We start from the raw sequence: 25964 nt of genomic DNA on the forward strand, positions 1-25964 counted from the left end.
TGAAGATCATAAGAAGCAGGGGCAGGAGTAAGCCAATTTTATTTTGCTCTGGAACAGATTTGAATCTAAGACATTCAGTAAATAGACAAGAGGTCTCAATAAGCCACTGTCAATCATGCCTGATTGACATCTGAGATAACCAATAGGCGAGGGGTAAAGTCCAGCCAATGACCGGGGAGCAGGGCGGGGCCTTTAAAGTGATTGACGCTGAGCCCAATGGGGTTGGGGGATCTGGGGGGTGTGCTGAGATGCCAGCCAATGGGGGCGAGAGGGAGGCGGGACCTGTCGTTGGCAAGCGGCTGAGGTTTGAATCGCGGCGTGACAGGATCGCGGGCACCGGTCAGGCGGCGTGCGAGGCGCCAGCAATCTGCTCCAGATCTCCCCTCACTGATTTACACCTATCTCCCGCACACAGTCAGTACACCGCCATGTCTCCCACCGGTGAGGCTCTGCTGGGCGGCGGCACGGGAGACCCCGCAGGCCCCAACCAGCTCCGCTGGAACCTCAGCAAAGAGCAAATGGAGCAGGAGGTACAGGCCCTGATCCGCCGCACCAAGCGGGTGTACGACCGGGTGGGCGGCCTGGACCCGGCCCAGGTCAAGTACGAGAACACGCTGAAGGAACTGGCTGACATCGAGGTGGAGTACACGGGTAAGGATGGGATTGGGATTTTGGGGGGGGGGGGGGGGTGGAGTTTGTAACACCCCCCCCCCCCCCCACCCCGGCAATAGGGAGAGTTCGGGGAGCCATCCCCTGCCCGGTAGGCAGAGCAACCCCCCCCCCCCCCCCACCCTGTGGTGTGGACAGAGCCCCCCTCCCCCACCCCGGGGTGTGGGCAGAGGCCCCCCTCCCCCGCCCCGTGGTGTGGTCAGAGCCCCCTCCCCCACCCCGGAGTGTGGGCAGAGGCCCCCCTCCCCCACCCCGGGGTATGGGCAGAGGCCCCCCTCCCCCACCCCGGGGTGTGGGCAGAGGCCCCCCTCCCCCACCCCGGGGTGTGGGCAGAGGCCCCCCTCCCCCACCCCGGGGTGTGGGCAGAGGCCCCCCTCCCCCACCCCGGGGTGTGGGCAGAGGCCCCCCTCCCCCACCCCGGGGTGTGGGCAGATTCCCCCCCCCCCCCCCCCATGGTGATGTGGGTAGATGGGGGAGCATCTCTTGGCAAGTCATGGGTGGAGTGGAACTTAGTGCATGGGGAGACGAGTTGGGTCTTGATTCGGGGAGTACTTGGTGCATTCTCATTCTCTGCTGTCTTAATTTTACAAATTTTTGAAACTGAGGAAAATCCAGGGCTATTGAGAGGACTGGCAGGCTAATGGGATTAGTTTAGGATTGCTCTAATGACGACCACTACAGACATGATGGTACCACTACAGACATGATGGTCTGAATAACTTATTTCCGTGCTGTAAATGTGTGCGGTTCGAGGAGCCTAATGGCTAAGTCTTCATTTAGATTATCTGTATTTACACGTACCGCACTATGACTGAACTACCAGTCTGCACTTTTGGGTGGGGAAAAATCATGTCAGAAAATGAACTCCAAAACTGGTTTCGCATAAAAATACCAGGTCAGAACTGTTGCTAATTTAATTGTTCAATCTGCTTACACCCTGTTTGTACTTTTGAATCATAGATGGTTACAACTTTGAAGGAAACCATTCAACTCCTTATATCTGTGCTGGTCCTCTGAAGGAGTAATTCACCAAGGGCTACTCCTTTTTCCCCATAGCCTTGCAATTCTTTTCCTTTTTCAGATATTTTGTGGATAAAAAAATCTAAAAAGATTTGTTTGTTTGGAAATGATGTCAACCACAACTGATACATCTCGTAAGATGATATCAAATTCCATTGCTGACAAAAAGCTTTCCTTTTGAGCTAACTATTTTCACCGGGACACCAGTTTTGAGTGCTATTGTTCACAGACAGGAACGTTTTGGATGACCACAAGTTTACAAGGAGTAGAATGTGTGAGGCTGGCTAGGAATATGTTGGAACAGTCAAATCCAGAGATAACAAAATATGAGTGTGGACTACAGCAATAAACAAACTCCAGCTTCTCCTAAGAAGTGGACTCTAGTGCGGACAGAATTGGGTTTATCTGTAAACGCTCATCGTGTTGAATAGGTTTCTGACACTTGCTGTTTCGACTTTGAAGTAGCTGTGAAATGTGGAGGGAAAAATAAGAAAACCGATTTCTGTCATTTTTTGAGAGATGGATGGAAGTCGGTTGTTCTTGACGTTTATTGTGTGATCATGACTGTCCACGTGCAGTTTTATAACAGAAATACTTCCTATAAAACTAAATGATTGTCAGTTTCTAGCTGGAACAATGATTTAAAAGAAAAGTTCACTATTGTCAGGAAACAAAGTTTTAACTAATCTATATTCCCCCCCCCACAACCCAAAAGATGTGCAGGGTAGATGGATTGGGCACGCTAAGTTGTCCCTTAATTGGAAAATTAAAAATAACATTAAAAAAAAGAAATGGATATAACTTTAAGTAATAGCTTTTAAGTAAGTTAAATTTTGTGTTTCTGGAAAAGAGGGTTGAAACTGTAGTTAGCTTCATATTAATCAAAAGTGCCTGCATGTCTGTGGGTTTTGTTCACTTTAAAGTGTGCCTGCATTGTAATTAAAGGGTTTACAGCATTCAAGTAAACAGGGTTCAAAGAAATACTCAGTTAAGTTAAAGGAACGAAGAACAAGAAGTTGGCACGGTCCTGTTGGGTGAAGTTAAAGAGTCAACAGCAAGAACCAAATTTAGTGAGAAACCAGCCACCCAAGGTAAATCAAAAGTTTTAAAAAAACATTTTCCCAATTAAGGGGCAATTTAGCGTGGCATTCCACCTACCCTGCACATCTTTGGGTTGTGGGGGTGTCAACCATGCAGACATGGGGAGAATGTGGAAACTCCATACGGACAATTACCTGGGGCTGGGATTGAATCCGGGTCCTCGGCATGGTGAAGCAGCAGTGCTAAACCCTGTGCCACTGTGCTGTCCTGTAAATCAAAAGTTGGTGACATCTTAACACAGCCTGTGAAGCAGCAGTGTTCTCTTGGCATGGCTGGGGACTTGAGAGATTGTGTGTGAGCTTGAATACATGTGGTAATCCAAGACAGAAGAATACCGAAAGAAGAGATTAAAATACTGACAATGGATCCTTGATGAAGGCATCCGCGAGTAAACATTGTTTGGGAGAAGGTTACAAACTGTGTTTTTCTGAGAGTGGAGTTTGGAAACCCTAATGTGGAAGTCAGAGTTCCAGCAAGGCCAGTTGGCTCACATTGTAACAATGGGGGAGATTTAATCAGGAATTCAGAGGTTTGGGTGGCATCTGCCACTTGGTTTAAGAGTGTGGTATGCCTGACAACAGTTGGCCTGTTGGTTTATATGGATTGTGTACTTATTGAGAACATTATAGTACAAAATATATTTTGTAACCTCTCTTATCCTTAAAAATCTGTGTACATCTGTGAAGATATAGGTAGGATTAAAGAGTATTGTATTATAGCCAATCGGTTCATATTTAATGCATGTTTTATTCTTTTGTTAAAAGTTAATTGGAAGTCCTGTAGCTTTAGTTCATCCACGTCTCTAAACAAAATAACAGTTACACTCTGTTGAGCCAGAGTTTCACTCTGGGATCTGACTGTCCAGTAGTAACATCAGCTGGGATCATAACACTTGTGACTTTCACACATGAACCTTTGGGCTGTGCTTGCTCATGAAGACTGGTTGGGTTGAATATAGTCCAGCAAACTCTTTAGGGAATGATTTATAAATAACAATGTGACAAGGCTACACACTGTACCGAACTCTGTATTCCCTGAACCTCAGTGGTTGAAGTTGTGCACTTCTTATGTCTTTTGTGTCAGCAGCTCATTGTTGAGACTTGTACATAAAGATTGGCGAACCCGAGATAGCAAACGCACATTTTATTAAACACTAGCGTAAGTCACAGAGAGAAAGAGGGAGAACTTGGCAGCTAAATATATTCAACCATTGTGTCACCAATTGGACAAATTAATATTTTTGTTCAATGCCTCAAATTCCAATTGACCACGATAAATCACTTAAAAAAAAAAAAAAAAAAATTTCAGCCTGTCTTTTTATTGTTCTAGTTGCAGAGACTGATCCGCAAACAATAAGAGTGGAAAACCACTTTTCTGATCATTTTGAAATAAAATTCTACAAAATGAACAGGGGTAATGAGGACATTATCACACTTTGTCTGAATTGACAATGAAGCATAAAGAAATTTATCTGGTGGCCCCTTCAACTGACCGATATTGTATCTAGAAAGCACTGGTCAGAACACTACGTATTATGGAAAAGCCTTTTGTAAGCAGATATAAGCAATAGTCCAAACGCTCAGCAGTTTTGTGTGGGGATAGCTGCTGACTCGAGGCTTTACCTTACTCTCTCCATGGCTTTGTTGCACTAATAATTCTGAGGTTATGTCAGTTTCCACAATGGTACAGTAGAACCTAGAGGTCACACCAAAATAATGAACTATCTAGTCAGCTAAATACATCGGACACATTCATGGATTGCTTTGTTAGGAAATTAAGTTTTTAAACTATTAATAATGTGTGTCATAAATTTAAATACTAATCCTTCTACCGTAAAATAATTTCAATATTTTATCATCTTTAAAGAAACCATGTAATTATTTCCTTTGTAAGAAAGGAGGCTCCAGCTGTCAACCCAGTAAGGCATGTTGAAAAATGTCCATATGTGGATGTTAGCTGAGGGTGAGATCAGGTTACGTTGCCATACAGTGCCATAAGAACATAAAAAAATAAAAGGAAAGCCCATGAACTATTACAACAAAAACTTGTATTTATAGAGTGCCTTTAACATAATAAAATTACCCACGGTATTGCAGGAGCATTATGGGACAAAGTTTGACATTGAGTTACATAAGAAGATGTAACTGACGAGGTAGCTTTTAAGGATTCTAAAAGGAAGAGAGGGAATAGCAGAGCTGAGGGCATAGACAATTGAAGACACATCTGCCAGTTGTGAAATGATTAAAATTGGGAATGCTCAAGAGACCAGAACTGGAGGTGTAGAGATCCAAAGGGATTGTGTGGAGTGATTTAGAAACAAGGATCAAGGTGTTGCTGAGAATCAACGTAAATCAGCAAACATGGGCGATCAGTGTGCAGGCCTTGGTGTGATTTAGGACATAACTGCAGATTCGAATGGTCAAGTTTTCAGAGAGTAAAATGTGGGAAACTGCTAGGAGAGAATAGAAATCCAGGTAGCAACGGCATGGATGAGGTTTTCAGCAGCAGATAAACTGAGGCAACTTTAAGTTGCGTAGTGCTGCAAATGAGAAATCTTTTACCCCAATATAAATCATTTAAAATGAGAAATAAAAACTCTGAAATACAGCAGAGGGAAAAGTAAAGTGTTCTTCCCGATGTGCTGTACCATCCTTGTTAGATTAGACCTGCACCTATCATTCCTTTTGTAGCGACTTTGATCTGCTGAACACGTTACATCAGACACTGAGACTTGTTGTTTGATATTTCAGTGCAACGGAATATTCTAGATTTCCCCCAGCATGTTGCTCCTTGTAAAGAAGTTCGGGCTGCGAGCACTGAGGCAGACAAACAACTGTCAGAATTTGATGTGGAGATGAGTATGAGAGAAGACGTTTACAAGAAGATCGTCGTTCTTCAGGTGAGAATTGATACTGATTGAACAGAGAGGAGAGAAGCTGGTGCGCAAATAGCAAAATTTTTAAGGTCACTTTTATCTTACAGAATTCCTTCTGACACTATATTAGAATATGGGTTTAAACCTGGGCTGAGCGCTCCTTTACAGTTGCAATACCACCTCAGCTCCTTGGGTGAAGAAAAGAAAATCAAAGTTCCTGTTCCAGACGACTCCTACAGTACTACCAAATACTTGTGTCAGGACAGGGTCAAATCTGTTGTATAGTCCTCCACGGTTGAATAGTTCACCAACATGAAACATTTAGGGGTGTACTTGGAGAACTGGAGTTCATTGGCAGAGTAGTTATATTACTGGACTAATAATCTCCAGGCATGACTTCAAATTCCACGTCTGCAACTGGGAAATCTAAATTCAGTGAATTAACTAATACTGTGATTAAAAAGCTGGTATCATTAACAGTGACCATCAAACTGCTGGATTGTCACATCTGATTCACTAATATTTTTTAAGAAGGAAATCTGCCATCCATTCTCAGTCAAGTCGATTTGTGGCTCTTAAACCCATGGGGATGTGGTTGACTTATCTCGGCCCATTTCAAAGGGCAGTTGAGAGTTGTCACAAGGGCAATTAGGGATGGGTCATAAATGCTGGCCTTGCCAGCAATGCCCTCGACCTCATGAATGAATTACATCATTTTGACAGCAGTGAAACCTCCCCCACATTATAACGTGAGGGGGGGGGGTGAAATTGTGAGCACAGTTATTAACCTATTGGGGTTAAATTGTTCCAATATCAGACACCATAATTACTCCTGTTTCTGAGATCATGAGCATGTTTCTGAACTCAAAGGGCAGCACGGTAGCACAAGTGGATAACACTGTGGCTTCACAGCGCCAGGGTCCCAGGTTCGATTCCCTGCTGGGTCACTGTCTGTGCAGAGTCTGCATGTTCTCACCGTGTCTGCGTGGGTTTCCTCCAGGTGCTCTGGTTTCCTCCCACAGTCCAAAGACGTGCAGGTTAGATGGATTGGCCATGATAAATTGCCCTTAGTGATCAAAAAGATAAGGAGGAGTTATTGGGTTATAGGGATCGGGTGGAAGTGAGGGCTTAAGTGGGTGGGTTCAGACTCGATGGGCCGAATGGCCTTCTGCTGTACGTTCTATGTTCATCCATTTCTAACTGTCCCGTAACATTCTTTGTACTCTGCAAACAGGTTGACTCACTGCAATCCCAACAAATAGAATCATAGAATCCCTACCGTGTAGAAGGAGGCCACTCGGTCCATTGAGGCTTTCCTCCAAAAGAGCACTCCACATGGCCCACTCCCCTGCACTATCCCCTGGTAATATCTTGATCAGATCAATCCATAACCTTCTGAATTATAGCGAAAACAAGTATAATTTGAGTAATCACTCCTCGTAACTCAACCTCTGTAATCCAGGTAGCATTCTTGTACACTTGCGTTGCACTCTCTCTCCCCCCCCCCCCCCCCCCCCCCAATGCCAAAATATCCTTCCTAAGGTGCGGTGCCCAGAATTGCTCACAGTACCCCAAGTGGGGTCTAACCAGGGTTTTGAATAACTGCTGCATTATCCCTGTGTCTTTTTATTCCAGTCCTCCAGATATAAAGGCTAGCATTTCATTAGCCTTTTAAATTATTTTCTGCACTTGTTCCTGGTATTTTTTTTTAAATATAATTTTTATTGGAATTTTTTACAGAAAATATAAAACATAACGACAAACAATGAAATGCAACAAAATAACCCATAATAACTGTAACACCCCCCGACCATATGTATCCCATCCCCCCCACCCCCCAACCCCAATGAACACAAAAGAACGTAAAAATAAATTAAAATTAAATAAACAAACATAGTCATTGTCCGCCCCCCCCCTTTCCCTCCCCCTTCCCCCCTTTTCCCTCCCCCTTCCCCCCTTTTCCCTCCCCCTTCCCCCCTTTTCCCTCCCCCTTCCCCCCTTTTCCCTCCCCCTTCCCCCCCCCTTCCCCCCTTTTCCCTCCCCCTCCCCCCCGGGTTGCTGCTGCTACTGTCCCTGTACCCTATCGTTGAGCCAGAAAGTCGAGAAACGGTTGCCACCGCCTAAAGAACCCTTGTACCGACCCTCTCGGGCGAATTTGACCTTCTCGAGCTTAATGAAACCCGCCATGTCATTGATCCAGGTCTCCACGCTTGGGGGCCTCGCATCCTTCCATTGTAGCAAGATCCTTCGCAGGGCTACTAGGGACGCAAAGGCCAGCACACCGGCCTCTTTCGCCTCCTGCACTCCCGGCTCCACCCCAACCCCAAAAATCGCGAGTCCCCATCCTGGCTTGACCCTGGATCCCACCACCCTCGACACCGTCCTCGCCACCCCCTTCCAGAACTCCTCCAGTGCCGGGCATGCCCAGAACATATGGGCATGGTTCGCTGGACTCCCCGAGCACCTGCCACACATGTCTTCACCCCCAAAGAACCTACTCATCCTCGTCCCAGTCATGTGGGCCCGGTGCAGCACCTTGAATTGGATGAGGCTAAGCCGCGCACACGAGGAGGAAGCATTAACCCTCTCCAGAGCATCAGCCCATGTCCCGTCTTCGATCTGTTCCCCCAGTTCCCCCTCTCACTTAGCTTTCAGCTCCTCTACTGATGCCTCCTCCGCCTCCTGCATAACCTTGTAGATATCAGATATCTTCCCCTCTCCGACCCAGACCCCCGAAAGCACCCTGTCGCTCACCCCCCTCGCAGGAAGCGAAGGGAATCCCTCCACCTGCCGCCTAGCAAATGCCTTTACCTGCAGATACCTGAACATGTTCCCCGGGGGGAGCCCAAATTTCTCCTCCAACTCCCCCAGGCTCGCAAACCTCCCATCAATAAACAGGTCCCTCAGCTGTCTGATGCCCGCTCTGTGCCAACTCTGAAATCCCCCATCAATGTTCCCCGGGACGAACCAATGGTTCCCCCTTAACGGAGCCTCCATCGAGCCCCCCACTTCTCCCCTATGTCGCCTCCACTGCCCCCAAATCTTGAGGGTAGCCGCCACCACCGGACTCGTGGTATACCTCGTAGGAGGGAGCGGCCACGGCGCCGTTACCAGGGCCCCCAGGCTTGTATCTCCACAGGACGCCCTCTCCATCCGTTTCCATGCTGCCCCCTCCCCCTCCATTATCCACTTGCGCACCATCGACACATTGGCCGCCCAATAATACCCCGAGAGATTGGGTAACGCCAGCCCCCCCCCCCCCCCCCCCCCCCATCTCTACCCCGCTCCAAGAAGACCCTCTTCACCCTCGGGGTCCCTAGGGGATTTTCACAGTAACTTCATTGCAATCTTACTATAAGATTCGCACCACCGAATTCTCCCACTTGCTGCTCCTCTCTTTCTTGGCCCAGCGCAGCACACACTCCCGGTCACTGAATCGGTGGAACCGCACCAGCACCGCCCGCGGGGGTTCATTTGCCTTAGGCCTCCTGGCCATCACTCGATGAGCTCCCTCAAGCTCCAGGGGCAAATGGAAGGACCCCGCTCCCATCAACGAGCTCAACATTGTGGTCACATACGCCGGGAGATCCGACCCCTCCAGCCCCTCCGCCAGGCCCAGGATCCTCAAATTCTTTCGCCTCGTGCGAACGTCCAGCTCCTCCAAGCGGTCTTGCCACTTTTTGTGAAGTGCCTCGTGCAACTCCACTTGCCCCACGAGGACCACGGCCTCCTCCTCCCTCTCAGCAGCCTGCTGCTGCAACTCCCGAATCGACACCTCCTGTGCCGCCTGGGTCCCAAGCAGCTTGTTTGTAGTTGCATTCAGGAAGTCCAGCAACTCAGCCTTCAGCTCCGCAAAACAGCGCAGAAGAGAGGCTTGCTGCTCCTGCGCCCACTTCCACCAGTCCTCGGGTGTTCCGCCGGCCGCCATTTTGTCTTTCTTCCCCTGCTTATCTTGGGGAGCTGCTGCAGCTTTTTCCTTTGCCCCACTCCGGGTGAGCACCATAAATTATGGGGAATGCTCCTCTAGACACCTTCCCCCACTGGGATTTGTCGGGACAGCGTCGACTGCTGCTAGAATTCAGCTTTCATAAAGGCCCTCAAGTCAGCTTGAGAAATCTGAGCTGGCCCTTCCCCCGCCTGACTGCTTGTAGAGGCTCTTGTTTGCTGCTGCTTCCGCCCGATCTTGCACTGTTTCTGAGGGTCTGATAACCCAGAAACATACTATTCCTGGGGGAAAGTACTCCTTGAACATTCACCAACGGCTTTTCATCGAAATTCCAACCCGTGCCGCCCAAAAAAGAGCTCTTTTCTGTAACCTTGGGCAGGAGCTGCCACTGTGTGCTCACTCACTTCATACTGCACACCGGAAGTCTCCGTTCCTGGTATTTTAAGGACCTATGCACCTGAACCCGCAATTCTCTTTGACAGTCATTGTACCTAATAGTGGTTAGGTGCCAATTTTGCCCATTCACCTAGTCAGTCAATATCTCCTTGCAATTTAATGGGCGGCACGGTAGCACAGTGGTTAACACTGTTGCTTTGCAGCGCCAGGGTCCCAGGTTCGATTCTTGGCTTGGGTCACTGTCTGTGCGGAGTCTGCACGTGCTCCCCCTATCTGCGTGGGTTTCCCCCAGGTGCTCCAGTTTCCTCCCCAAAGTCCCGAAAGACGTGTTTGTTAGGTGAATTGGACATTCTGAGTTCTCCCTCTGTGTACCCGAACAGGCACCGGAGTGGCGACTAGGGGATTTTCACAGTAACTTCATTGCAATCTTACTATAAGCCTACTTGTGACAATAATAAAGATTATTATTATGCTATCATCTAGGTTGTCTATAATGCCACCTAACTTTGTATCCTCTGCAAATTTGGATATATGACTTTCTATGCCATCATCCAAGCCATGAATAAATAGTGTGAATAATTGAGGCCCCAACACAGATCCCTGTGGTACACCACTAGTCACCTCCTGCCAATTAGAGTAATTAGCAATTACCCCACTCTCTCTCGCCTCTGCTGAACTAATTTCCTCACCATGCCAATAATTTGTCCTCAACTCTGTGAGCTTCCACCTTAGTTAACAGTCCCTTTTGTGGGACTTTATCAAATGCCTTCTGGAAGTCCATATAAATAACATCCATAGACATTACTCTGTCCACTACCTTAGTCACCTCTTCAGAACATTCAATAAGATTAGTCAGGCATGATCTTCCCTTCACGAATCCTTGCTGGCTCTCCCTGATTAACCTTTTTCAAGGCTTTCAGTTACCTCATTCCTGATTATTGACTCCAGCAGTTTCCTCACCACATATTAAACTAACCGGCCTGTAATTCCCTGATTTCCCCTTTCACCCTCTTAAAAAGTGGAATGAGATGTATAATTTTCCAATCCAGAGGAATTACTTCTGAATCTAGAGCACTCTGGAAGATTATAGTGAGGGCATCAATGATGTGCTCTCTTACTTCCTTTAACACCCTCGGATGGAAACCGTGAGGTCCTGGGGAATTTGTCACTCTTTAGTTCCATTAATTTCCTAGTTACTGATGCTGAACATAGATTAATTGTATTAAGTCCCTGTCCTGTATCGACTATTAATTGTTTCGGGACTTCCAGCAAGTTAAGCTCCTTTTCAACTGTAAATACTGAGGCAAAGTAATTGTTCAACAAGTCTGCTATTTCCCCATTATCACCGCCAATATCTCCATTTTCAGCTTTTAGTGGGCCTACATTGTTCTTCACCATCCGTTTTCCCTTTATAGAACGTAGAACATACAGTGCAGAAGGAGGCCATTCGGCCCATCGAGTCTGCACCGACCCACTTAAGCCCTTACTTCCACCCTATCCCCGTAATCCAATAACCCCACCTAACCTTTTGGACAATCCACCTAACCTGCACGACTTTGGACTGTTGGAGGAAACCGAAGCACCCGGAAGAAACCCACGTAGACACAGGGAGAACGTGCAGATTCCGCACAGACAGTGACCCAGCGAGGAATTAAACCTCGGATCCTGGCGCTGTGAAGCCATAGTGCTACCACTTGTGTTACCGTGCTGCCCAATATATAACTATAAAATTTCTTCTTATTGGTTTTGATGTCTCTTGCAAGTTTCCTTTCATAATCCTGTTTAGCAGATCTTATAAGCTGCTTTGTGACCCTTTGCTGGTCCGTGTACCTATCCCATTCGTCTGGATCTGTGCTATGTCTTGCATTTTTGTAAGCTTTTTCTTTTGGTTTTATGCTGTCCTTAACCTCTTTAGTTGTCCAAGGCTGTTTCTTTTTGTGAACTGCAGCCCTTTCCTCTCGGGAGTATATACATGCGCTGTATATTAACTGGTCATTCATCTTCTTTTGTTCCATTGCTGCAAAATGTCTCCCATCTGTTACATTACTTACTTCAAAAGATGTATAAATTCTGACAATGTGATCAATGCAACCATTGGTAAATTCTATAGTTAAAGATTTGCAGACATCGTGTTGTAAAATGGTTCATCTTGCAGAAACCTCGAGAAAGGCCAAATTATTTTGGAATGAGATGCATTGTACTGGCTGACAAATCATTTGCATGGAAAATTAACTTTGCGTCCTCACACAAAGATCTTTCTCCATTGAATTAGAAGGAAAACATATATTTTGAGATTTCTTGCTGCTGCCCTGTCACTCTGGTGGCTTGTTCTTTCAGGATAAGAGTCAGGCTGAAGACCTACAGCCAGAGGCTAGGCGCTACATGGAAAGGCTACTGAAACTGGGAAAGAGAAATGGACTCCATCTGTCTAAAGAAAAGCAAGATGTAAGTATGGGGGTAAAATGGCATTTGTACGTGGATACCAAACCACAGTGGAATGCTGAAAATGCAGTGTGTTCAACATTAAACCTCCTACAACTGTACGGTTGTGGAGGTTAAGGAATGAAAAATCGGAGAATGTATCACCAGCCTAAACTTGAGTGCAGCCCAGTTTTTATAGCAATGAATAGCATAGGTGTGTATATGTGTCTTGGAACAACGGGGCACTTTTAATATTAAAGCAATGCAGTTGGGAGCTTGATTTTAAATTTGACAATTGTCAGCCAGCTTTCCTAAGGCCTAGGAAATGTTACATCATAATAGGAGCAGCCGAATCCGACAACTAAGTGCTTTATCAAGCCCTCATTGTGGACTAGGAGTTTCAGGAGAGCATTCAAGCCATCCCTGCCCCCACACTGTCCTAATCCCATAGGCCGACTTCCAAGTCCTGATCTCTCCCTCCTGTGCCAGTTTCGGGCTATCTCTCCATCTCCTCCAGCCTTGAGTTTTACTGAAATTTCTATTGACCCAACTGGCTGAGCCAATGAGTTGGAGACTGAGCAGGACTTGGGACCAGCATGATTTAAGGCCAGGCAGTGGCCTTAAGCAAATAAAAGAATGGTTATCTATTCAGCAAACAGCAAATAAATCAAATTCTAGTTCAGGAGTTCATTTGAAAAGAGTCACTCCAACTCCAATAACCAAAGCTCTTGCATAAAATCAGCAATGCGATTTCTCATACCAACTGAGACCATTTGACAGAGTACAGAACAGAGATGCTGTCTGGGAATGTCTGGTTCATATGCCCATGTATCCTGCCACATTTCCACTACGCCTTTGGTGGAAATCAGACTTTGTTTTTTTAATTTTTCCAATTAAGGGTTAATTTAGCGTGGCCAATAAACCTACACTGCACATCTTTGGGTTGTGGGGTGAGACCCACTCAGACAGTGGGAGAATGTGCAAACTCCACATGGTCAGTGATCCGGGGCCGAGATCGAACTCGGGTCCTCGATGCCGTGAGGGACCACTGCGCTACCGTGCCGCCCTAGAAATTGGACTTCTGTTTATTCTAATGAATAGTGGTTTAGTAAGGATGTCATAGATCTCTCTGTTGCATATAACACTATCTAAATAAACTCCTTATTCTATAAGTGTATAACACCCCCCCCCCCCCGCCCCCGCCCCCCAACCTTCACCACGGCAAAGGGTTTATTGTTCATTTATTCTATGCTTTAGGAGATCAAAGCCATCAAGAAGAGAATCAGCACTTTATGTATAGACTTCAGCAAGAACCTGAATGAGAATACTACCTTTTTGGAGTTTACACGGGATGAATTGGGTAAGAGCCAAGTTAATTTGTGGATGAAAAACAGTATTGGAATTTGGCCCTGTAAACTGGAATGAAACTTTGCCCATTTGTGCAGCTGAATAGCTTTTAAGGACACGGTATTACCTTTGTGTTTGGGTATTTGGCTGCAAGATACAGCCTGTCACCATAAAGGTTTAACCAGTCTTTTGGCAGACTTGACCTTGGATGAACACAAGACCAGGTGGTTAATTTGTTTTTTAAAATAATTTTTATTGACATTTTTACAAAATATAAACACCTTAACTCTATTAACAAACAACCGCGGTAACACCCCATGAACAATACCCCCCCAGCTTCAAGAGCAACTTCAAAAAAAGGAAAGAACAAAAACAAAGAACAAAAAAAAACAAAAGAGCACCCAGACAACGAAAGGGAAAGAGATAGCACCCTCCCCAAACCCATGTGCACAGTTCTCCCTCCCCCCCTCCCGGGTTGCTGCTGCTGTCGGCCTATTTCCCTACCGTTCCGCCAGGAAGTCCAGAAAAGGCTGCCACCGCCTGAAGAACCCTTGCACTGATCCCCTCAGGGCAAATTTCACCCTCTCCAATTTAACGAACCCTGCCATATCAGAGATCCAGGCCTCCACGCTTGGGGGCCTCGCATCCTTCCATTGGAGCAAGATCCTCCGCCGGGCTACTAGGGCCACAAAGGCCAGAACACCGGCCTCTATCGCCTCCTGCACTCCCGGCTCCACTGCAACCCCAAAAATTGTGAGTCCCCAGCCTGGCTCGACCCTGGATCCCACCACCCTCGACACCGTCCTTGCGACCCCTAGCACTCCTGTCCTCTCCCCCGAAAAGCCTGCTCATCCTCGACCCAGTCATGTGGGCCCTATGCAGCACCTTGAACTGTATGAGGCTAAGCCTCGCACAGGAAGAGGAGGAATTCACTCTCTCCAGGGCATCCGCCCACGTCTCCTCCTCAATCCCACAAATACTCCCACTCAACCCTATCGAAGGCCTTCTCCACATCTAATGCCACCACTATCTCCGCCTCTCCTTCCACAGCCGGCATCATAATGACGTTGAGGTGCCTTCGTACGTTTGCCTTCCCTTCACAAACCCCGTCTGGTCCTCATGAATGACCCCAGGCGCACAATCCTCTATTCTAGTGGCCAGGATCTTTGCCAGCAGCTTAGCATCGGCGTTCAGCAGCGAAATCGGCCTATATGATCCACACTGCAGAGGGTCCTTGTCCCGCTTCAGGATCAAGGAAATCAGCGCCCGTGACATAGTTGGGGGCAGAGCCCCCCCCTCCCTTGCCTCGTTAAAGGTCCGGACCAACAGGGGGCCCAACAGGTCCAAATACGTTTTATAGAATTCCGCCGGAAACCCGTCCGGCCCCGGCACCTTCCCTGACTGCATGCTCCCTATCCCTTGGACCACCTCCTCCAGCTCGATCGGCGCCCCTAGTCCCTCCACCCGCTCCTCTTCCACCCTCGGGAAACGCAACCTGTCCAGGAAGCGCCCCATTCCACCCTCCTCCACCGGGGGCTCAGACCGGTACAGTTCCCCATAAAAGACCCTGACGACCCCATTGCCATCTACCCCCCTCCGCACCACCCTCCCGGCGCTATCCCTCACTCCCCCAATCTCCCTGGCCGCGTCTCGCTTCCGGAGCTGGTGCGCCAGCATCCTGCTCGCCTTCTCCCTGTGTTCATACACCGCCCCCTGTGCTTTCCTCCACTAGGCTTCTGCCTTTCTGGTCGTCAGTAGGTCAAATCTGGCCTGAAGGCTACGCCTCTCCCCCAGCAATCCCTCCTCTGGGGCCTCCGCATATCTCCTATCCACCTGCACCATCTCCCCTATCAGTCTCTCCCTCTCCCTCTGCTCCCCCCTCTCCCTATGGGTTCGGATGGAGATCAATTCCCCCCTCATCACCGCCTTCAATGCCTCCCAGACCGTCCCCACCCGAGCCTCCCCGTTATCATTGGCCTCGAGGTATCTCTGAATACACCCCCGGACCCTCCCAGCCACCTCCTCCTCTGCCAGCAGCCCCACCTCCATGCGCCAGAGCGGACGTTGGTCCCTCTCTTCCCCCAGCCCGAGGTCCATCCAGTGTGGGGCATGATCCGAAATGGCAATGGCGGAGTATTCCACTTCCTCCACCCTCGACACCAGCCCCCTGCTCAGGATAAAAAAGTCAATCCTCGAGTAGGCCTTATGTACATGGGAGAAAAACGAGTATTCCCTGGCCCATGGCCTCGCAAACCTCCAAGGGTCCACCCCCCCCCCCCCCCCCCCAAAATCTGGTCCATAAATCCCCTCAGCACCTTAGCCACCGCCGACCTCCTACCCGCCTGGGACTTGGATCGATCCAATGGGGGGATCCAGCACAGTGTTAAAGTCTCCCCCCCCCCATGATCAGGCCCCCCGCCTCCAGGTCCAGAATGCGGCCCAGCATACGCCGCATGAACCCCGCATCGTCCCAATTTGGGGCATAAACATTCACCAACACTACCCGCTCCCCCTGCAGCTTGCCACTCACCATCACGTACCTCCCGCCACTGTCAGCCACCACCTTCAACGCCTCAAACGACACCTTCTTCCCCACCAGGATCGCCACCCCCTTACTCTTCTCGTCCAGCCCTGAGTGGAATACCTGGCCCACCCACCCCTTTCTCAGCCGGACTTGGTCCACCACTCTCAGGTGTGTCTCCTGGAGCATGGCCACATCCGCCTTCAGTCCCTTCAGGTGCGCAACTACTCGGGCCCTTTTGACCGGCCCATTCAGCCCCCTCACATTCCAGGTTATCAGTCGGATCTGAGGGCTCCCTGCCCCCTTCCCCTGCTGATTAGCCATACCCCATCCCTTGCCCACCCCCGACCAGCGTCCCACGCTCTGCCAGTTTCCCACGGCGGCACCCCCCCCCCCCCCCCCCCACCCTCCCCCCCCCCCCCCCCCCCCCCCTCCAGCACCCCCTGCGTCCTTCAGCTCCTTCCTGACCGTTTCAGCAGCAACCCGGTAACCCCCCCCCCAGGCTAGGACCCCTCCTAGCCGCGCCCCCCCCCCCCCCCCCCCCCCCCCCACCCTTCTATAGCACTCCCGTGAGCCAGCTATCTTCTGCTAACTCCCACTCTACTTTCGGCTCCTCCCAACGTGGGACTGCCCCTCCTCCATGGTGCCCATCAACCAGTCCACCGTCCCCCGCTCCTGCACGGGAAAAGAAAACCCCGCCCTCTCCCAGCGCGGGGACCCCGCAGAAAGCCCGCGCTTTCGCCCTGCCGGGCCCCGCCTCCTCCAGGGCCACTCCCATTGTCAGTCCCCCCCCACCAGCTCCCCAAACACCCCGTTTACCCCTCAGTCCAAACCCGTCCACCCAACCCCTGCTGGAAAACCCATAAAGAAAACACCCATACGGCATCACCCCACCCACCCTACGGCCACCCCACATCATACCCTAAACCCCGCAAATACAGATACAGTATAAATAAATACAGTATTCTACAGCATCCCCCATCCGGGGGACCCTCAGTTTGTGTCTAGTTTCTCGGCTTGCACGAAGGCCCACGCCTCCTCTGGGGACTCAAAATAGTGGTGCCAATCCTTGTAGGTGACCCACAGACGCGCCGGCTGCAGCATTCCAAACTTCACCTTTCTGTGGAGCGCCGCCTTCGTCCGGTTAAACCCGGCCCTCCGCCTCGCCACCTCCGCACTCCAGTCCTGGAAGATCCGCACCTCCGTGTTCTCCCATTTGCTGCTCCGCTCCTTCTTGGCCCACCGGAGCACACACTCACGATCCACGAACCGGTGGAACCTCACCAACACCGCCCGCGGCGGCTCGTTCGGCTTGGGCCTCCTAGCCAGAATTCTGTGGGCCTCCTCCAACTCCAGGGGCCCCTGGAAGGACCCAGCCCCCATCAGCGTGTTCAGCATCATCACCACATAGGCCCCTCCGTGAGGCCCAGGATCCGTAAATTCTTCCTCCTCGACCGGTTGTCCAACTCTTCGAACCGCTCCTGCCATCTTTTATGGAGCGCCTCGTGCACCTCCACCTTCCCCACCACGGCCACGACCTCGTCCTCCCTCTCGGCGGCCTGCTGCTGCAGCTCCCGGATCGCAGCCGTCTGGGTCTCCATCAGTTCCCTGTTGGTTACCTTGATGGACTCCAGCAGCTCCACTTTCAGATCCTGGAAGCAGCGCAGCAGAGTCGTCTGCTGCTCCTGGACCCACTTCTTCAGCTCCTCGAAACTTTCGCCGGCTGCCATTTTGTCCTTCGGGTCCCGATTTTCTCCAAGAGTTTTTTCTCCCGATTCTCTCCCTGCTCCGCTCCTGGTCTGCACCATGGGACCTCTGGAGCGCCTCCTGGCCTCTTCCCCCGTCGGGATTTGCCTCTCAAGCTCCGTTGGGGGCCTTTAAAAAAGCCCCGCAGTCCGTCTTTTTCGGGAGCCTCCGAACGTGCGGCTCAGCTGGTCATTGCCGCTACCAGAAGTCCCCATTTAACATTTTCAACAGCATTCTTTCAGGAATGTTTTCCTGTTTATCCCCAACTGTTTTCCCATGGGAATATGGAGGCCTACCACAGTCTTGTTTGCTTTCGGACAACTCGGTGCAGATTAGGAATTGAGCCAGAGACCTGTTTGGCCTCTCTGAATAAGTTACAAGTTGCATTTACAAGTTCAGCCAGAAGGGATGCACTTCAAATTCTCATTTTAATCTGTAATCAGTAACTATTAATAAGCAATATTAATTGTTTTGTTTCATCTGAATGATTTTCGTTCAGCGATGTTGATTGTATTAACATATTGTGCAATTAGGTGGTCTCCCTGACGACTTTATCGGTAGCCTGGAGAAAACTGATGATGGGAAGCTGAAGGTAACTCTAAAGTATCCCCACTACTTTCCCTTAATGAAGAAATGTTATGTCCCAGAAACCAGGAAAAGGATGGAACGTGCCTTTAACTCCCGCTGCATGGAGGTGAGTAAAGTCAACCTCTTGTCTTTCATACAGAATTTACAGAAACTTCCCCTTCAACCCAGTTGGTCTATGCTGGGGTTTATGATCCACACAAGCCATTCTATTTCCTTCATCTCACTCCATCAACATATCTTTCTGATTCTATTCAGCTCCCTCAAATCAGGCTACACTATACCCCTCACCCACTCTGCAGTGTATTGAGTTCCATATTTTCACTTCTTTTTTAAAAATAAATTTAGAGTACCAATTAAGGGGCAGTTTAGTGTGGCCAATCCACCTAACCTGCACATCTTTGGGTTGTGGGGGCGAAACCCAATCAAACACGGTGAAAATGTGCAAACTCCACACGGACAGTGACCCCGAGCCGGGATAGAACCTGGGACCTCGGCGCCGTGAGGCAGCAGTGCTAACCACTGTTCCACCGTGCGGCCCCCATATTTTCACTTCTGAGTACAGAAGTTTTACTTTAATTTATTAGTAGTGTTATCTTTTTAATCCTTGCCTCTTCTACCAAGTAAAAACCTCTCTTTTTTTTTAAGCATTGTGATATTTTCCATATTCCATGTTTTCTTTCCTGAATGTTATTAACTGATTCAGATCACATTTTTACCTCTTCATCAGCTGAGAATATAACCTAAGTGTATACATTGCAGCCTAGCTGATCTTCAGCATCCAGTCTACTTTCCAGCAGGAAACCAGGGCTGGTTTGGATCGGCTCGGCAGCTGGTTCGTGGTGCAGAGCGAGGCCAGCAGAGTGGGTTCAATTCCCGTACCTGCTGAGAATGCATGCCTTTTCAACCTTGTCCCTCGCCTGAGGTGTGGTGGTCCTCAGGTTAAATCACCACCAGTCCGCTCTCCCCCTCAAAGGGGAAAACAGCCTATGGTCATTTGGGACTTTGACTACTTTACCTTTCACTGGATTGTGATCAGCAGCAGGAAGCTGAGCTGATTTTGGTTTTGTCCTCCAATGTCCCAGAGAAGAGAGGTTGATTGTAATGCTCTCACCTGTGGATGCCCACTCTCCTGGCTGAGATCACCCAAGTTGGTTCAATGGAGGGAAATTGAGAGTGGGATTTTCCTGGTCTGCATGGCTCATTACCACATCATCTGATGCAGCTATTCACAACAGAAGCTCAATGGATATTTCCAATGTATGAGATAGCACAGCAAGTTTACAGACACAGGCAGCCCTCTACTTTACAACGTTGGAGTTACAACAAATGGCATTTGCAACATTTATAAATTGACACCCTATTTCGACTTTACAATGTTGGTTTTGGCTTTAAGATGCCATGCCAGCACGTTCTTACATGCACATTGACATTCTGTGCCACCCCTCTGTATGACTGGACCGGTTGAATTACTTTTATTCAGTTAAAAAAAAAAGTTGCTACTTTAATGCACTTAAATGCTTATATTGTATTTAAGATGCGCTCAGACTTGCAGATGTTCACAGTTAAACAGGTAACTGACAGTGATTGAATCACTTCAGTTTACCCCCACACTAAACGAGGAGCTTGTGCAAAGGTGTGCAGACATCGACAGTCGCCTCCGTGATTTTACAGGGCAAGAGTTTAAAGCGTTCTACACTGCCGGATGTTCCACGAGTGATTTCCATCCTTGGTTCAGGAACCAATCCCCTATTTATAACATTGTTCCTCTGGGAAAATTGGTTTCGACTTACATTTCGACTCAGAACATCGTTTTCGGGAGTCAACTGTGTCGTTTAAGTCCAAGGACGGTATGTCTGGTTATTGCATTGAGGGTTAGTGGGCAGTTCAGCAAAATGTGATTCTACTTTTAAGAAATAATGCTTACTATTGGAAACAAAGTCAAAATGAAATAATGTTTTCTTGTTTATCTAGGACAATACAAAAATCCTTAAAGAAGTGGTGGAACTTCGCACAAAGAAGTCTTGTCTTCTGCAATTTAAGACCCACTCAGATTTCATACTCGAAATGAACATGGCTAAGAATAGCAAAAATGTCAATACATTTTTGGGTAATGAATGTCAGTTTACAACCATATGCTTACGTTTGGTGAAGTGAGGTAACACATTGTCTTATCGCCTTGAGGATCTACATTTGACACCAACCCTGTCTGATAGGGTGAAAGGCTTTGCATTCTGATAGCTCGAAGGGCTCTTCATAAAAGTAACTTTCACAGCCTGATTCCATTTTTAGTGGGTCTGATACTGTCATGTAAGGACAGTATTAGGTTAGACTCTGTTGCATCCTGAAACAAAATTGCCTGCCTGCAATCTGGACTGGTATACAAGTTGGCTTGAATGAGAAAAAAAAATTAAATTAAAAAAAAATAAATGTTTTTATTCTCCATTTTCACATTTTCCTTCAAAATTTACACTCCACCCACAGACAGTAAACGGTAACAAATACAAAATCAATCCCCTTAACAATAACAATGATCCCATTCTCCCACCACCCCAAACAACGGCCCAACTGTCAATATATGCATCCAATAAAACAAACCCTCCCATGGTAGAAACAAAAAAACAATGGAGAAAAAGAGTACCGTACATGATACCCAAGAGTTGTAAATCCCCTCCTCCCATCCACTGCCTCTTGTGAAACTCCTTCCCCCCCCAACATTCCACCCCGGCTAGACCACTCTGACCCTGTTCTGCCAGGCTCTGATGGCTACAACCCCCCCCCCCCCCCCCCAAACACCTCACTCCCGTTCACTGGCCGGCTTAAACCGGCCAGCGTGGAGGCCCCCGCCCGGGTCCCTTTCCCCCTTGCCCGGCCCTAGGAAAGCCCAGAAATCCCCTTTTAGCACACAAACCCCGCATATCCACCTACACCCATAGAGTCCTCACTTCGAGTGAAAGCCCCATCACTTCCCTTGTCCAAATATATACAACATTGGCTCCTTTAGCCCATACACTCTCGAGCAGTGAAACAAAAAAATGCAGAAAATAGTCATGAGGTTACATAGGCACATGGCCATTTCTCAATTTCACAGTTCTGCCACAGTCCTTCTGCCTTCGCAAACTCCTCTGCTGCTTCCGCCGTTCCAAAATCAAAGTCCTTGAGCTTGTAAGTCACCCTCAGCTTTGCTGGATATACAATGCCGCACTGCACCTTGCTAACATACAGTGCCCTCTTCACCCGGTTGAAAGCAGCCCTCCTCCTCGCCAGCTCCATTGTAAAGTCCTGGTATACACATATACCAGCTCCAGCCCACTGCACCACCCACTTCTGCTTGGCCCAGCACAGGACCTTCTCCTTCACACTGTACCTACGGAAGCACAGAGTCACTACCCTTGGCGGCTCACTCGCCTTTGGTACAGGCCTCCACGACCGATGAGCCCGATCCAGTTCATAACGGGAGGGATCCTCCCCTCCCCCAATAGTTTCGCCAGCATCACAGCAAAATACTCAGTCAGCCTCGGCCCTTCAACTCCTTTGGACAGCCCCACAATCCTCAAATACTGTCACCTGGATCTGTTTTCCAGGTCTTCCATTTTTCCTCCCGGTTCCTTGTTAATCTCCATCACTTTCCGCATAAACAGGGGCTGTTTAGCACAGGGCTAAATCGTTGGCTTTGAAAGCAGGCCAGCAGCACGGTTCAATTCCCATACCAGCCTCCCCGAACAGGCGCCGGAATGTAGCGACTAGTGGCTTTTCACAGTAACTTCATTTGAAGCCTACTCGTGACAATAAGCGATTTTCATTTCATTTAATTCATCTCCTTCCGCATCGAGGTAAGTTGATCACCGTGCTGCAATGATGTCTCCTCCACTTCCTTCAGCGCCTCCCCTTGCTTCCACACCTCCGCCACTGCGCTCGCCACTGCCGTCGTCACCGGGGAAATCGCCTCCCCCACCAGCACACTCAAAACCTTCCACATCTCCTTCCTCATTGTCTCCATGTATTTTGCAAACTGCCTTTCTAATTCCGCAGCTATCACTGTAGTTATTTCTTCAGCCGTAAGCAATGCGGCCTCCCCTGGCGCTCCAGCCTCCATTTTCTTTACCGACCCCGCGGTGACCTTTCTACTCCCCGACGGACTTTCAGCTGTTTTCACGGCCAGTTTTTTTTACTGGTCCTCGACATATCCCTTCCCTGTGCTTTCTCCTGGCCTTTGCCGCCTTCGCTGCCCCTGGGACCGGGCGTCAATCCCCGACGATGCCGTTCCCGAACGGGAACCCTCCAACGTGCGGCTGCTTCCCGCCCGCCGTCACCGGAAGTCCCAAGGATGTTTCCTCTTGACGGAGAATCTAGAACTAGGAGTCACTGTACCCAGCTGTAGCCTCCAGCCCCCCCCCCCCCCCCCCCCCCCGGTCACTCTGCTGGCTGGCTCTGTCCTCCTGCCGAAAAAATAATAATTTTAACCATTCATCTGGTGAAATGGGATAAGAGTGCTCCCAAACATAGTAATTCACTTACTGCCCCATTCCCACCTGCTGCCATTTTGGTTGGGGTTAGTCCTTTGAAATCTGGGTTAGGTGGCCTGTCCAGTAGTCCTTAGATAATAATCTTTATTGTAAGTAGGATTACATTAATACTGCAATGAAGTTACTGTGAAAAGCCCCTAGGTGCCACATTCCGGTTCCTGATTCGGGATACAGAGGGAGAATTCAGAATGTCCAATTCACCTAACAGCATGTCTTTCGGGACTTGTGGGAGGAAACCGGAGCACCCGGAGGAAACTCACGCAGACACAGGGCAAACATGCAGACTCCGCACAGCCAGTGGCCCAAGCCGGGAATCGAACCTGGGACTCTGGCACTGTGATGCAATAGTGCTAACCACTGTGCTACCATGCCCACCCATACTGATCTGCTGCAAGCTGCTCCTTTAAGAACATAGTCTTGAAATTTTTAGTTTGATTGATTTCCTTTTAATTCTTGTGGGCCAGAAGATGTTTTAAACCACCTCCTCCCCATCCTCACTGCCATTCCTGACCAGTGCACACTGCAACAGTCACTCATGGCTCACTGGGAATGAAGTTTGGGACTGATGGGGATGATCTGCACCCAGTTCGGAACAATATCTGTACTTCTAAACCTTTCAAATTCATTTTTAGATGAGCTAGCACGGAAGCTGAAACCACTCGGTGACGAGGAGAGGGCGATTATCTTAGACCTGAAGAAGGAAGAATGTGAGAAGCGAGGGTTGGATTTTGATAACATTATAAATGCCTGGGATCTGCGCTACTACATGAACCAGGTGGAGGAGTTGAAGTACTCGGTGGATCAAAATCTACTGAAGGAATATTTTCCGATGGAAATTGTAACTTCTGGCTTGCTGGAAATCTACCAGGAACTGCTGGGATTGACCTTTCAACTCATTGAGAATGTGCCTGTGTGGCATGAGGATGTAAAACTGTATTCCGTGAAAGACACAGCAACTGGAGAGTTGATGGGACAATTCTATTTAGATTTATATCCAAGGTGATTTCTTAAACTATTGAGGAGGAATATCATTGGTCAAAAACAGATAGCCTTGCATCAAGTTACAGTTCATTAAGGCGGTCCTGAAATTAAAATGTCTTGTCCACTGTGAAACTGAGCAATATGGACTAGAAAGTCCTATGTTTGATCCCTGGTGATTACTGAGATAGCTGATGCCAACTTGGTCAGTAGATAGGACAACATAATTAACTCAGTGTCTCTAAACTGGGAGGAGGAAAACTGAATCAGTGGGGTTCCTGTTTCTGATAAGTACTCAGTGACTCATTGGACTGCTTGCGTGGATGTGAATGAAGAATTTTTATGGCTTCTCAAACATCCCAAAGCACTTCACATACAATAAATTACTGTTGAAGTGCAATCACTGTTTTGTGAGCAAAAGTGTTAGCTATTTCTGCACGGTTGTAGAATCAAACTGGTACAGCACAAAGAGGCCATTCAACCATCAAGTCTGCCAGATCTTTCGAAGAAGAGTTCAGTTAGTCCCACAACCCCCTCTCTTGTTCATAAGCCTGAAACCTATTTCCTTCAAATATCTGTCCTGTTGCCTTTTGAAAACTATTCCTAACCCTGTAACCATCAAACGGAATCCCAGATTCTAACCACTCATTGAGTTAAAAAGCTTTTCCTTGTGCAGCCTCTGTTGTTTTGCCACTCACCTTGAATATGTGCCCTCGGGTCATCAGCCCAATAGCCTCTCTACTAAACCCTTCACGATTTAAAATAAAAACACTGCTGCAAATACTTGTACTTATCTCATTGTAAATAATGTGGGTGGAAACAGTTTTTATCTTGTATCTTTTCCGTACCAAAGCCAATCAATTGAATTTGCAAATAGCAAATTAGATGAACAAGAAGTTTGTTTTTCTTCTGAGTGGTTTTGGTTGACGGTAGTTAGTTGACTGGGATCCCACAGCAGACATACAGACTGTCCAGGAGAACTATTTATAGTATCAGGAGATCTCTTAACAGCAGCTGAACCACTGACACAGGGCGCCATGTTTAAGTTGCGCCAGTACGAATACACCTCTCGCACACTAGTGCTGAGATATCAGCTGGTGTTGGGTGAATCGGACTGAGCTGTGAAACCATGGTGGTACTGCCAGCCAGCATTCCTTCTATGTTTATGGATGAAGAATGGTCACTTCAGTACTGTAGTTTGGCTGCTGGCTTCAAGTAATTAGGAGGAAAATTGCTCTGATGATTTTCAGGGTATGCGAAAAGAACAGGGGAATGAAACTAATTAGCTAGCTCTCTCAAAACTAAATATTTTCACTCTTTTATTCAAAATAGCTGTTTTTTTGGTAGAATAGGCCCTAAACTGAACAACAAAATAAAAGTGGTCAAAATCTGTCTGGGCATTTCTAAAAATATTTGCCATATGGATGTGATGGCATTGGCTTTCTAAATTGTATTGTCAGAAGGGAGAGAAAGTATTTTTATTTGCCACGTGAGTACTTCACGGTGGCTTGTGTGTTTTATTTAATATAAATTTAGAGTACCCGATTCATTTTTTTCAATTAAGGGGCAATTTAGCGTGGCCAATCCACCTGGTCTGCACATCTTTTGGGTTGTGGGGCCGAAACCCATGGAAACATGGGGAGAATGTACAAACTCCACATGTACAGTGACCCAGAGCTGGGATCAAACTTGGGAACTCGGTGCCGTGAGGCAGCTGTGCTAACCACTGTACCACCATGCTGCCACTGGCTTGTGTGTTTTTTGATAAAATGTCCAGGACTTTCTCAAATGTAAACTGAAGCTCAAGGGTTGGATTTAAACACCCCACTGCCT

General features: G+C 48.2%; 1 protein-coding gene across 2 annotated transcripts in view; it reads left to right on the forward strand.

Moving 5' to 3' along the window:
* The first annotated feature begins 278 nt into the window (after positions 1–278).
* LOC119953116 (thimet oligopeptidase-like) overlaps positions 279–25964 on the forward strand; it is a 40243-nt gene continuing 14557 nt past the window's right edge. Inside the window, exons 1-7 of one of the 2 annotated variants that reach the window (XM_038776983.1) lie at positions 279–651; positions 5541–5689; positions 12345–12452; positions 13686–13788; positions 18576–18736; positions 20602–20737; positions 23786–24152. In XM_038776983.1, coding sequence (XP_038632911.1) covers positions 429–651; positions 5541–5689; positions 12345–12452; positions 13686–13788; positions 18576–18736; positions 20602–20737; positions 23786–24152 — 1247 coding nt within the window. In that variant the 5' untranslated portion in view covers positions 279–428. The remainder of the gene's footprint in view (positions 652–5540; positions 5690–12344; positions 12453–13685; positions 13789–18575; positions 18737–20601; positions 20738–23785; positions 24153–25964) is intronic. The other variant, XM_038776984.1, reaches the window with a different exon arrangement.

This window comes from Scyliorhinus canicula, chromosome 18 (assembly GCF_902713615.1).
Source record: "Scyliorhinus canicula chromosome 18, sScyCan1.1, whole genome shotgun sequence".
NCBI classification, from domain to species: Eukaryota; Metazoa; Chordata; class Chondrichthyes; order Carcharhiniformes; family Scyliorhinidae; genus Scyliorhinus; species Scyliorhinus canicula.